We start from the raw sequence: 13,451 nt of genomic DNA on the forward strand, positions 1-13,451 counted from the left end.
TCTGGTTTTCAGATGGTTGAGTTCCTCTTATTTTTTTACAAATGTCACCTCAGTTGGTCTTCGAAGACACCCTAGAACATTTGCCATATCACCACCCCATGTTGATTCTCTGTATGGAATGCATCACTATGTTTCTTATATATGTATTTGTTTGTTGTATTTCTCCCCTACCGAGAAGCTGCCTGAGAGGAGAATAGTGTCTTTATTATTATCGTTGTCATTTGCTGAATGAATGAAACAGAAATCTAATTTGTTTGAAACTTTGTCCAGAGTAGTATTGCAGAGCAGTCTGAGTACCAAATTCTCAATCCTACCTACTCAAATGATTTTTACTGTCATCACTTAATATTGAGGAAATTACTGCATCTTAGGCTTATTTTTCTTAGTGTAAAACTTATCCTATTGATATTTCAAGAGTGCAGGCTCTAATTATTAATAAACACCATCAGTAATTTGCCACACATTGTGTCTCAACTTGTCAACAAGGGGAAGCGTTGTTAACTCTGAACTATGACGTCAAAAGGTTAAACAGACTAGGTTTACTCTTGTTGCTTTTATTTATTTTTTTACTATACAGGTGACCATCCACGGCAAGATAGTATGGATTTCAGTAATGAATGGGGTGACCCCTCTAACTGTCGATGTGGAGATAGACTGAAGCCACTAGAGCGGAGAGCTGCACGCCAGCACCAGCGATGTCTTGCACATTCTTTGGTTGGGACTCCCAATTATATTGCGCCTGAAGTGTTGTTACGAACAGGTAAAACGTTTGTTTCATAAATAATCTCAGTATGCCTTTAGACCAGCTGAAACTTACATTAGAATGTGGCTCGTTTCAGGCTTATAATAAAAGTATTAATTTTACAGTATAAATTGTTGATTTAATATTAATTTTGATTGTATTAATTCTGAGCACTTTTTAAAAAGTGCTTATGAATAACCATAACTTTGGTATCTTATTTTAGGCTATACACAGTTATGTGACTGGTGGAGTGTTGGTGTCATTCTTTTTGAAATGTTGGTGGGACAACCTCCTTTCTTGGCACAAACACCATTTGAAACACAAGTGAAGGTAAGGTGTAGAATCTATACCAAAAGAATTGTTATGAAGTCCCAATACCATACACCTTTATCAGTCCTTTACTTTGAGCATCTTAATCTAGAATTAAAGAAAGAACTTGTAAGGATACAGGAACCCACTAAAATTCCATGAGTGAACGCTTATCTCCATCATATCACTGTTCCTCATTCATACACTACATTCATATTTCATTCTCATAGAAGTTTTTAGTACCTTTTGAAGATGTATTCCAGTTTACTCTTACTACTGGCTGCTGGCTTTGTTTCCTTTCATGCACATTCTAGCCTCAAACTACTAACAAATGTCTGTATCTCCCTGGCACTTAAATGAAAAGTTGCTCACAATTTTGACCATAAATTGTCCCATTAAAAAACCCTTTAGTGGCCTTGTCTGTGGGTTAAAGTCCAAATTTGTCCTCAGTTCCTTTGTTCGTACCATTCCCTCTGTCTGGAATGTCCTTCTTTCTCTCCCATGTTTCACAACCTTCCCCCTTTCTGGTTCACTCCTGGTCATTTTAATCATTCTCTGAGAATGTCTTAAGATATCATATTTTCTATGATGCTCTCCTCAAGTTACAACTTCTGACATTGCATTTAATACATTATATTTAAAACTTCTTTTAGAATTTCTTTTATTACAGGTCTACTGGTAATGCATTCTTTCAGGTTTGTGTCAGGTTTGTTTGAAAGTGTCTTTATTTCCCCTTCATTTTAATATATATGTATATATGTAAGTATATGCATATGTATAAATACATGTATATTTGTGTGGGTGCTGTGCGTGTAAAAAATTGAATGCTTTCTCCCTAATTTCAAGAACAAGGCAAGGATGTCTATTCTAATGAGTCTTACTCAACAAAGTTCTGGAAGTCTTAGCCAGTGTAATACAGCAACAAAAAAATTAAAAGGCATAAAGATTAGGAAAAAATAAAAACTTGCTTTATTCACAGATGACATAATTTTCTATACTGAAAATCCCAGGGAATCTGTGCAAAACTCCAAAAAACTAATAAGTGAGTTTAGCCAGGTTGTAGAATATAAGGGTACTACGTAAAAATCAATTGTATTTCTATAGTCAAGTAATGAACAAGTGGAAAATGAAATTTTAAAACAATACCATTTACAGTAGCTTCCCCAAAATGAAATACTTAGGTATAATATTGGGTCATATTATACCTATAATTCTATTAGGTATAAATCTAATAGAACATGAACAAGATCTGAATGCTAAAAGTTACAGACTCTGATGGAAAAAAACAAGATCTTAATAAATGGAGAATCATACTGTGTTGATGGATTGGAAGACTCAACATAGTAAAGCTATCAGTTCCCCCAAAACTAATCTACAGATTTCACTCAAATCCAATAAAAATTCCCAGCAGGAATTTTTGTAGGTATAGGTGCGCCAATTCTAAAATTCATATGGGTAGACAAAGAAACTGATAACAAAACAGGGTTTTTTTTTTTAATTTATTTTTTATTTATTTATTTTTGGCCGTGTTGGGTCTTTGTTGCAGTGCGTGGGCTTCTCATTGTGGTGGCTTCTCTTGTTGCGGAGCACAGGCTCTAGGCGCGCGGGCTTCAATAGTTGTGGCTCGTGGGTTCTAGAGCGCAGGCTCAGTAGTTGTGGCGCACAGGGCTTAGTTGCTCCGCGGCATTTGGGATCTTCCCGTGTCCCCTGCGTTGGCAGGCGGATTCTTAACTACTGCGCCACCAGGGAAGTCCCACAAAAACAGTTTTTTAAAAGAAGGACAAAGTTTGAGGAATCAACTACTTGATTTTAAGTCTTACTATGAAGTTACAGTAGTCCAGACAGTGTGATATTGGCAAGAGGATACACACACACAGATAATGGAACAGGATAGTGAATAGGGAAATAGGACCACACAAATATGGCCATTTGTTCTTTGACAAAGGTACAAATGGAGAAAGGATAGTATTTCAACAAATGGTGATGGAAAGATTGGTCAGCCATATACAAAAAATACTGACTCAACATAAACCTCACACCTTACACAAAGATTACCTCAAAATGAATCATAGATCTAGATAAAATATAAAGGCTATACTTTTTTTTTTTGCGGTACGCGGGCCTCTCACTGTTGTGCCCTCTCCCATTGCGGAGCACAGGCTCCGGATGCGCAGGCTCAGCGGCCATGGCTCACGGGCCCAGCCGCTCCACAGCATGTGGGATCTTCCCAGACCGGGGCACGAACCCATGTCCCCTGCATTGGCAGGTGGACTCTCAACCACTGCGCCACCAGGGAAGCCCCATAAAGGCTATACTTTTAAAAGAAAATGTAGGAGAAAATCTCTATGGCCTAGGCTTAGGTGAAGAGTTCTTAGAAATGACATCAGAATCATGGTTCATTAAAGAAAAGGTTGAGAATTTGGACTTCATCAAAAATTAAAATCTTTCAGTCTGCCAAAGACATGGTCAAACAATGAAAAGACAAGCTACAGTTTGGGAGAAAATACTTGCAGGTCACACACCCAACAGCAGGCTTAACTCTAGACTATTTAAGAACTCTCAAAAGTTAAAGAAAAACAGCCTAATCCAGTGACTTGATAGAGGTTTCCTTAAATGCCTGTATCAGAAAAGGAAAGCATGTCTCTCTCTTTAAGTATTCCTGAGAGGGTCAAAAGAAAGGCAGGCCTCTGGACTGGTCCCTCAGGGAATCACCAAGACCAACCAAAATGCACAGCCTCAAATTTTTGGAAGGCAGGGTCCTTACTGCCTACCTTGGCACCATACCAGGAAAATGGGCTGCCCTCTCCATAACCACGGTGGGGCTGAGCAATGGTGAGTGGTAGTTGGTTCATGCACACTGCTATCTTACCAAGTTTTAGCAGCTTTTCCCTTCGTGAAGCACTCCCCTCGTTGCTCTTAGGGTCAAGTCAGATTCCACAGTACCAAAATGGTTGATTATGATAAGAGTTGAATTTTTTTTTCTCAGTTTAATGATTGTTTTTGTGGAGGGACTGACCACTGAGGCTTCCTATTTGCCATTTTCCATGAGATCTCACTCTACTGTGTTTTTTTTTTTCCTACTGTGTTTTTGACTATTATCTCTTTATATAGTTCTGTTAGAGGTTGCTCTAGTGATTACAAGATACATACTAAATTTTCATTGTCTACTTAGAATCAGTATCTTGCCACTAAAAGTTCAGTGTAGAACCTTACTACCATATAGGTCCCTTCATTCTCTACCCTTTGTGTCTTAGGGTTTTTTTGTTTGTTTTTTATTTATTTATTTTTGGCTGCACTGGGACCCCGCTGTCGCGCGTGGGCTTTCTCCAGTTGCAGAGAGCAGGGGCCACTCTTTGTTGCGGTGTGTGGGCTTCTCACTGCAGTGGCCTCTCCTGTTGCGGAGCATGGGCTCCAGGCACGCGGGCTTCAGTAGTCGTGGCTCACGGGCTCCAGAGCACAGGCCCAGTAGCCGTGGCGCATGGGCCTAGCTGCTCCACGGCATATGGGATCCTCCCGGACCAGGGCTCAAACCCGAGTCCCCTGCATTGACAGGTGGACTCCCAACCACTGCGCCACCAGGGAAGCCCCGTGTCTTAGTTTTTTATACATCACGTCTACATACATTTAAAACCTCATCCAGGAGTTCCCTGGTGGTCCAGTGGTTAAGACTTCACCTTCCAAAGCATGGGCAGCTGAGATCCCACATGCCTCCTGGCCAAAAAAAAAAAACCAGAACATGAAACAGAAGCAATATTGTAACAAATTCAATAAAGACTTTAAAAATGGTCCACATCAAAAAAAATAAAAAGCCTCATCCAACAATGTTACAGTTTTTGTTTTCAACCATCAACTTATTTTAAAGAACTCAAGATGAGAATAGTCATTTGTATTTACGCAGATAGTTAGCATTTTCCTTGCTTTCCTGCATTCCTGATGTTTTATGATTCTTTCTCTATCAATCCCTTCTGTCTGAAGAACTTCCTTTAGCAAATATTTTAGAGCAGGTTTGCTTATAGCAGATCATTTTAGTTTTCCTTCATCTAAGAATGTCTTTATTTCACCTTCCTTAGGATATTATCACTTAGTAATAGAAGTCTGGGTTTCAGTTCTTGCAGCACTTTAAAACGTATCCACTTCTGTCCTCCATAGTTTTCTGATGAGAAATCTACAGTAATTCAAATCATTGTTCCCTCAAGTAATGCATCATTTTTCACTGGATACTTATAAGAAATTTTCTTTAGCTCTCAGTGTTGTAATTAAGATTTGTCTGGGCATGGATTTCTTAGGGCTTGTCCTGTTTGGTGTCTCTTGACACCAAACAGCATCTTTAATTTACAGGTTTGTCTTTTATCAGATTTGGAGAATTTTCAGCCATCATTTCTTCAAATATTTTTTCTGTACCACATATTTTTTCCTTTTGGAACTCTGACACCAACATTAGACCTTTTGGTATAGTCCCGCAGGTTACTGAGGTTCTCATATTTTCAAACTTTTTTCTCTCTGTTGTTCAGATTGTATCATTTCTATCGAGTTTTCTTTAAGTTCACTGATTCTTTCCTCTGACATCTCCATTCTGCTGTTGAGCCCATCCATTGAGTTTTTGTTTTTTGTTTTTTTTAAGTTTTTAAAGTCATGTTTATTCACGTTGAATTTACATTCAGTAAAACTCACTCTGAAATTTGACAAATGCAATCACCACCATAATCAAAGTGTAGAACAGTTCTTCAACACCCGCCCCCCCCCCCCGCCCCCGAAACCCTATGCACAAACTCCTCCCTGATCCTTAGGAATCCACTGATCCATTTTCTGTCAAAGGGGTCAAATTTAATCATCAAAATAATCTATTATAGAAAAAAATGTAAGCACAAAAAACCAAGTTTTTAAAAGGATACTTTGAAACATACAATGTTTAGAATAGTCAAAAGAATGGGATTTAGAACTAACCTTTGTAAATTAAAGCAGCTGACAAAGTTGTCTTAAGATAGTTGTATTGCTAGGATAGCTAGTCTAGTTACTATGTTGGGCTTCAGGCTGGGGCTGGTTGGCAGAAAAATGATTTTAAATGGTTTAAATGGAATTGAATTCTACAGAAATTCTCTATGGGGCAGATACATGTTCTTGCAGATATTTGGCACCTCTTCAGAAGTTCTCCCCTGCTACCACCATGAAAGGGACAGTAAGCAAAAACCTCTACTCTGTATATATCAATCATAACATGTTCAAATACATGTTATCTCCTCAAAAAGCTTTCAAGCACTAGCCCTGTTTATCAGCATCTTGAACTGGACTGAGCCGAGTTACGCGCCAAGGCCTAAAGGGTCCATTGAGTTTTTACTTTGGTTATTGAAGAGGGGGTTTAATTTTCTTCCCTACACAGCGCTGATAAGCTCATATATGAATAAGGAAGAATGAAGTTCATTTATTCATTTATTTAATAAATATTTATGGAGACCTACCCCTTCTCTCCCTCCCTTCCTTTCTCCCTCCCTCATTCCAGTTTATTCAAACCAATAAGTGTTTATTGAATATCTATTAATTATGTGCCAGGCAATTTGCCAAACACTGGGAAATGCAAAGACAAAACATGGTCTATAGCCTTATAAAATTTTATACTGTAGTAGGACACAGACATAAATAGATACCACAAAGTATTAGAGATATTATGCTACAAGGAAATATATAGAACTGGGGAGGCACAGTAGAAACTCATTTCTACCGTAGGTTGAAGGTCTTAACAGGGGAACTAAAACTTACAGTGAGTCATGTAATATGAGTATAAGTTGTCTAGAGAGGAGGGAATGGAAAGAAAAGTTATTTCCCACCGATTCATTATTAAAGGTGAGGAAAGTGAGGGAATTCCCTGGCGGTCCAGTGGTTAGGACTCACACTTCCACTGCCAAGGGCCTGGGTTCGATCCCTGATGGGGGAATCTAAGATCCCACGAACTGTGCGGCATGGCCAAAAAAATGAAGTAAAATAAAAAGGTAAGGAAGGTGAAATACAATGCAATTTATTTTAAGAAAACACTGATAGTCCAGTAAGATTTTTTCATTTGAAACTTGGAGGAAATTTTTGTTTTTCTTATTTCTTTCCTTCTAATTTTTAAAAATCTTCTTTAAAGGTTATCAACTGGCAAACATCTCTTCATATCCCACCGCAAGCTAAACTGAGTCCTGAAGCCTCTGATCTTATTATTAAACTCTGCAGAGGACCAGAAGATCGCTTAGGCAAGAATGGTGCTGATGAAATAAAAGCTCATCCGTTTTTTAAAACAATTGATTTTTCCAGTGACCTGAGACAGCAGTCTGCTTCATACATTCCTAAAATCACACACCCAACAGATACATCAAATTTTGATCCTGTTGATCCTGATAAGTTACGGAGTGATGATAATGAAGAAGAAAATGTAAATGACACTCTGAACGGATGGTATAAAAATGGAAAGCACCCTGAACATGCTTTCTATGAATTTACCTTTCGGAGGTTTTTTGATGACAATGGCTACCCATATAATTATCCAAAGCCTATTGAATATGAATATATTAATTCACAAGGCTCAGAGCAACAGTCAGATGAAGATGATCAGCACACAGGCTCAGAGATGAAAAATCGTGACCTAGTGTATGTTTAACACACTAGGAAATAATTGTAATGAGGCTTTACAGAAAGGCCTGAAACGCAGGGGTTTTTGAAGCTCTGAGAGTAAAATTATGCAAATGTAACAGAGCTATGTATGTGTGCTCTGTGTACAATTTTTTATGTTCCTAAATTATGGGAAATCCTTTTGAAATGTTAATTTATTCCAGCCTTTTTAATCAGTAATTTAGAAAAAAATTGTTATAAAGTAAATTATGAGCTGAATATTGTAGTCAGTTCTTGGTACTTAAAGTACTTAAAATAAAAAATAGTGCTTTGTTTAAAAGGAGAAGCCTGATATCTATTTGTACATATGCTAAATAATTTTTTAAAAAACAAGAATTTTTGAAAATTTTTTGAAAGACAGTTTTAGTTTTATCTTGCTTTAACCAAATATGAAATATACCCCACATTTACAGAGGTGTTTTTTTTTCTTCTCCCATAATTTGTTTTTGGAAAAAAATAAGCTATAGAAATGAAGCCATCATGGTGGTGAGTGTTCCTAGGCTAATGATAATCTGTATAATTCACATTTTGTAACTAAGAAATACAAGGTTGAAACAGTATGCTCATCCAGATGAAAACTAGTGCAGTTTATCTTTTTATCCCATCTGCGGAATACTTAATTTTCTAACATATCTCAGAAAATTACTGGCTTTGAAAGAAGCAAAGCACTACCATTTTTCTTTTCATATTGGTATTTTTAATGCTGCTTTCAGTTTTTAAAGGGAACAAAGCTGCCATAAATTAAAATTTTCAATACTAAAAGCTAATAAGATCTTTCATATTTTTACTTTGAAATTAAAAAAAAGTTCCACATCCTAAGCAGAGAGATCATTTTCAGCTTCATATGAAACTTTAATTAAAAATTATTTGTGAGTACTTACTAGAAAAGTACTTTTTCTATATAGTGACAGTTTTGATTATGTCATCAGTAATGTTATATAGTTTTCCTCTTTCAGAACAGAGATGCATACACAGATTGTTACTGGCAAAAGAAAATGTGGCTATTTGGCAATATTTTACCTGTAGGCAGAGATTAATTGGTGAAAAAAACATTATTTAATTCCTAATTAAGGTGGCCATTAGTAATTAGGAAAAAATACATAGTGTTCTTAGGAATATTCAAAACCTCCTAACTTATTAAGGTTAAACAGTATGTTTTTCAGCATTACTGTTATATATAATACTTAGGTATAAGGACAACTTGTGGTTTCATACCAAAATACATTTAGCTTAACTTTTAGGAAGGGGGAAAGGGCTCTATTCTCACATTAGTAAAATATGTATTTTATTTCCTGAAGCTCCACTGATAGGGAATTGTTTCATCAAAACAATATTTGTGGAGAAGAAGCATAATTTTAGTGATTTTTCAAACTTACAGCTTTCTTCAAATAAAAGCTAATGGAATCATGTATGCAAGTAAAATTAAAGGCAAAGCTGTTCTGGTTGAATTGGGGAGAGCAAAAAAGATGTATTAGCTCACACTTCCCTCCTTTCTATAGGTGGCCTTTCTATAGTTGGTCTTCTCAGCTTGTAAACCAGTGCATTAGCCACTATGTAATGGTAGGTCTTTGGGAGTCATTGGCCCTTCCAAGAATCTGATGAAAGCTGTGGCTTCTCTTCCCAGAAAAATGCACATCAACACATACGCACAAAATGTTGCATGCAGTTTAGCGATTTTGGATGTGTTGAAACCTGTCACAAACTCTTGGTTAGGGACCTCTGTCCTGCAAGAACACTGATATATTAAACTAGGAACTTTGCTGTAAGTTTACTAATTAGTACTCAGATTAGCACATCTTGTATAAACACTGATAATTTATGGTGTGAAAGGTCTGTACCATGTGATAAGATATCCTTAGGACTGCCTCTCTTGCTGGTACAGCACCAAGACATTTTAAACACACCCTTTTGAGGGCACTGAAATACATGTTTGGCTTGTTACAAGCTTAATAAATATTTCTGAAGGACTTCTACTCAGAGGATTGTAGGAAAATGCACTATATAAGATGGCAGTCTTCACTTCATGGAACGTTTGATTAGTCCTGTAAAATTCTATGCAAAACAAATTAGTTCAAGAACTTTCTAGCTCAGTACTCAAATTTTTAAGTTATCCCCCTTGTTCTTCAGGCTTTCTCAGTCAGATTTATTGAAATTTCCATTTAGTTGTTTTATTTCTGGACTATGGTGCAATACAGAATAAAACCAACTTTGTTACATTTACATTGTAGGAAAACTAAGGTGCTGTCTTCTCCCCCTCCCTCCCCCGAAAATCTGTGTTGCCCTTATTCCTCAAATGTAACAGACACTACAAATTTTGTATTCTTTTAAATTTCCTCTGACAGTATAAGCTTTTTGTGTTTATCTGAAGCAGTGTACAAGCCTTTCATATCTGCATTTTTAGCAGTTTGGATATACTTATTAGCTGTCTTATTCCCAAACTATATCCAGATCTTCCAGTATAGAATCTGGTGCTTCCTGACCAAAAAGATGAGAACGATGTCAAAAATCTATATGCTCTCAATTGAAATGGAGTGAAAACATTGATCATGTTTTCTTTTTAAAATAATTTTCCCACTCATTAAAAAAAAAACTTGCTGTCTTTCTTATACTCACCCCTTTTATGCATATCAGTGGTATTTATGAAATGTGTTCTATAATTATGTAATTGTAGATACAGTTATGTATTGTCCAGTGACGTCCTAAGGCAGGCCCTGTTGCTGTATCTTTTCTACCTTATTTGTAATAGAAACTATAGAATGTATGACTAAGAAGTCACTTTGAGATTGACTTTTTAAAAAAGTTATTACCTTCTGCTGTTGCAAAGTGCAAAACTGTGAGTGGAAATGTTTTCTTCTGACTTAATATGTTGAAATTAGAGAATACAGTGGGAGGATTTTTAGATATTGCTGCTGCTGTTACCTAAGGTACTTTAGAAATTTTTCTTTAATAAACAAAAATAAACAAAAATCCCTTTGGTATTTAAAGTGAAACATTTAGCCTGTTTGTTTTAATCTAAAACAAAAAGTAATTTGGATCAACATAATGGTGTATTTGTAAAGCGCCTTAATAGATCCCTTTGTGAAGGCACTATACCACAGTTTACTTTTATATTGTATTATGTATATAAGTATTTTGTATTAAAATTGAATCAATACAACACTACAGTTTTATAAAATAATGCTTTGTTAGGAAAAGGAGTTACAGCATTGCAATATAACTAAATTGTTTTGCATACTTCTGAATGTAGTAGATACGAATAATCAGCCTGTGTTCTTAATGAATCTATTTGTATTTCCCCAATCATTTTCTCTAGTGTAACATTTGCTGGGATCATAATAAAAAAAAAGCAAAATTCAAATCTTTAAATTATGTGTGGAAGGCTGACTTTTAGGCTGCTTAGTTAAGTAAGTTGATTTTTTAATTCAAAAATTTAATCTTTTTATTCTCAGAGAAAATTTATGATTAAAAATTTAAGAACTTCCCTGGTGGCACACTGGTAAAGAATCTGCTTGCCAATGCATGGGACACAGGTTCCATCCCTGGTCCGGGAAGATCCCACATGCTGCAGAGCAACTAAGCCCATGCACCAAAACTACTGAAGCCCACACGCCCTAGAGCCTGCGCGCCTCAACTGCTGAAGCCCGCGCATACTAGGGCCTGCGTGCCGCAACTACTGAAGCCCGCGTGCCTAGAGCCCGTGCCCTGCAACAAGAGAAGCCACCGCAATGAGAGGCCTGTGCACCACAACGAAGAGTAGCCCCCGCTCACCACAACTAGAAGAAAGCCCACGCACAGCAACGAAGACCCAACGCAGACAAAGATAAAAAATAAAGTACTAAAGTTCTTTAAAAAAAAGTATGATGCTTTGAAATTAAAACATATATAGCTAATGATAATCCCTACTTAAATTAAGGCAAGCTAAAGTTAGTGTAGCCCAGTAAAATTTTCGTTTGCCCAGTATAAGTACAATAAATATTTCATGTTAAAGGCTGCCTTTAGATCACAGATTTAAACCTTTTTTAATTATTGAACTCTGCATTTAGTATCATTTGAGCCCAGTTAGTAATTTTTGAAATGTGAAGTTATTAGCTAATCTCTTTTCCTTTATTTATAATCTTTTTACTTTATCACATGAACTGCCTACCAAATAAAGTATATATGTTGATGTTACATCTTAAATCAACTTTACAAAGATGAACAAATATTTAGGGTTTTTCTCCCCCTTTTTCAAGCATTACCATCTTTTTTTTAAATTTATTTATTTTTGGCTGCGTTGGGTCTTCATTGCTGCACCTGGGCTTTCTCTAGTTGCAGGGAGCGGGGGCTACTCTTCATTGCAGTGCACATGCTTCTTATTGTAGTGGCTTCTCTTGTTGCGGAGCACAGGCTCTAGGTGCAAGGACTTCAGTAGTTGTGGCGCATGGGCTCAGCAGTTGTGGCACACGGGCTTAGTTGCTCCAGAGCATGTGAGATCCTCCTGGACCAGGGCTCAAACCCGTGTCCCCTGCATTGGCAGGCAAATTCTTAACCACTGTGCCCCCAGGGAAGTCCCTACCATCATTCTTAGGTCTCCTTTTATCCTCTTGTTTGCACTCACTTGTAAAAAATTTTTTTTAATATTTATTTATTTGGCTGCGCTGGCTCTTAGTTGCGGCATGCGGGATCTAGTTCCCTGACCGGGGCTCGAACCCAGGCCCCCTGCGTTGGGAGCGCAGAGTCTTAACCACTGGACCTATAGGGAAGTCCCACTTGTAAATTTATATTTGGTCTATATGAGGCTGTTGTATAGCTCATGCAAACTGCATTATGCTTATGATTCATTTTACTACATTTTTTTAAGATTTCCAATTAATGTATTTATTTATCCTTTTAGTTAGCATATTTTTGGTGGGTGAGAAGTGATAAGGACTCCATGGAATCCAATTTCCTTTTTAATTCTGATGATATGTTCCAGAGAAAATGTCTCTAATACAATGTGTTTGCCTTCATATGTCATCATCGTCGTCCAGGAGCTCTCAGCCAGGTTAGCTGTGGTTTCAGCAGACCTGCATCACAATTTAATTTCTTTCTTTGCCCAAGCTACTTTTCCGTGACTTCCACACCATCTTCTAGCAGATGACTGAATGGTGGACATACACTCCTGGTCCTGGAGAGTCTCCTGTTGAGGTGGGAGGCAGCTGCGGCTCACCCTGGGAACATAGACACTGGTGGCAGCCATTCTTTGGAGCTTGTTCTACTGCATGGACCCTGGTGCTGACGGGTGCCATTGTGGGACCCTCCGTCTAGCTCATTGACTCTCTCATTTTACTGCATTTTGGATCCATGTTTGGCATGCTTAAAATTGTGACCATACCTTGTTATGCCAAAGGCAAATACACAGAAAATGTATCTGCTTTTGTGTGAAGGCAAAAGGGAGGATATCAAATTTATGTTTGAGACATAGGCAGTTGTCCTTCCAAGTATCCAGTCTTTCCTTCTCCCTTACGTAAAGTCACCCAGAGATCCGGGACATTTTGGTGGATTCACAGTCTGGGTGGGACTTTGTTTTCCCTGGAGGAGGGTTAAATTTGTTCTGTAGTGAAAAGGGGGATTCTCAAGAGTTCCTAGCTCCCAGAGGGGTTGACTAATTACACAGGCTGCTCTTGTTCTCCAGCTTCCATTCTCTCAGTTTTCCTTTTACTAATAGAGCCCCCATCCCTGTTCATGTTTCAACTGTCCCACTAGAGCCCATGTTTCTCATATTCCCTTGTAATTAGTT

At 37.5% G+C, this 13,451-nt stretch overlaps 1 protein-coding gene across 2 annotated transcripts in view; it reads left to right on the forward strand.

The window, feature by feature from the left end:
* Window positions 1–11,016, forward strand: part of LATS1 (large tumor suppressor kinase 1) — a 41,779-nt gene extending 30,763 nt beyond the window's left edge. For both annotated transcript variants that reach the window (XM_082855286.1, XM_082855287.1), the window contains 3 exons: window positions 578–760; window positions 966–1,072; window positions 7,173–11,016. In XM_082855286.1, the coding sequence (XP_082711412.1) occupies window positions 578–760; window positions 966–1,072; window positions 7,173–7,682 (800 nt within the window). In that variant the 3' untranslated portion in view covers window positions 7,683–11,016. The remainder of the gene's footprint in view (window positions 1–577; window positions 761–965; window positions 1,073–7,172) is intronic.
* The last annotated feature ends 2,435 nt before the right edge of the window (window positions 11,017–13,451 follow it).

This window comes from Leucopleurus acutus, assembly GCF_964270905.1.
Source record: "Leucopleurus acutus genome assembly, chromosome: 15".
Taxonomy (NCBI): domain Eukaryota; kingdom Metazoa; phylum Chordata; class Mammalia; order Artiodactyla; family Delphinidae; genus Leucopleurus; species Leucopleurus acutus.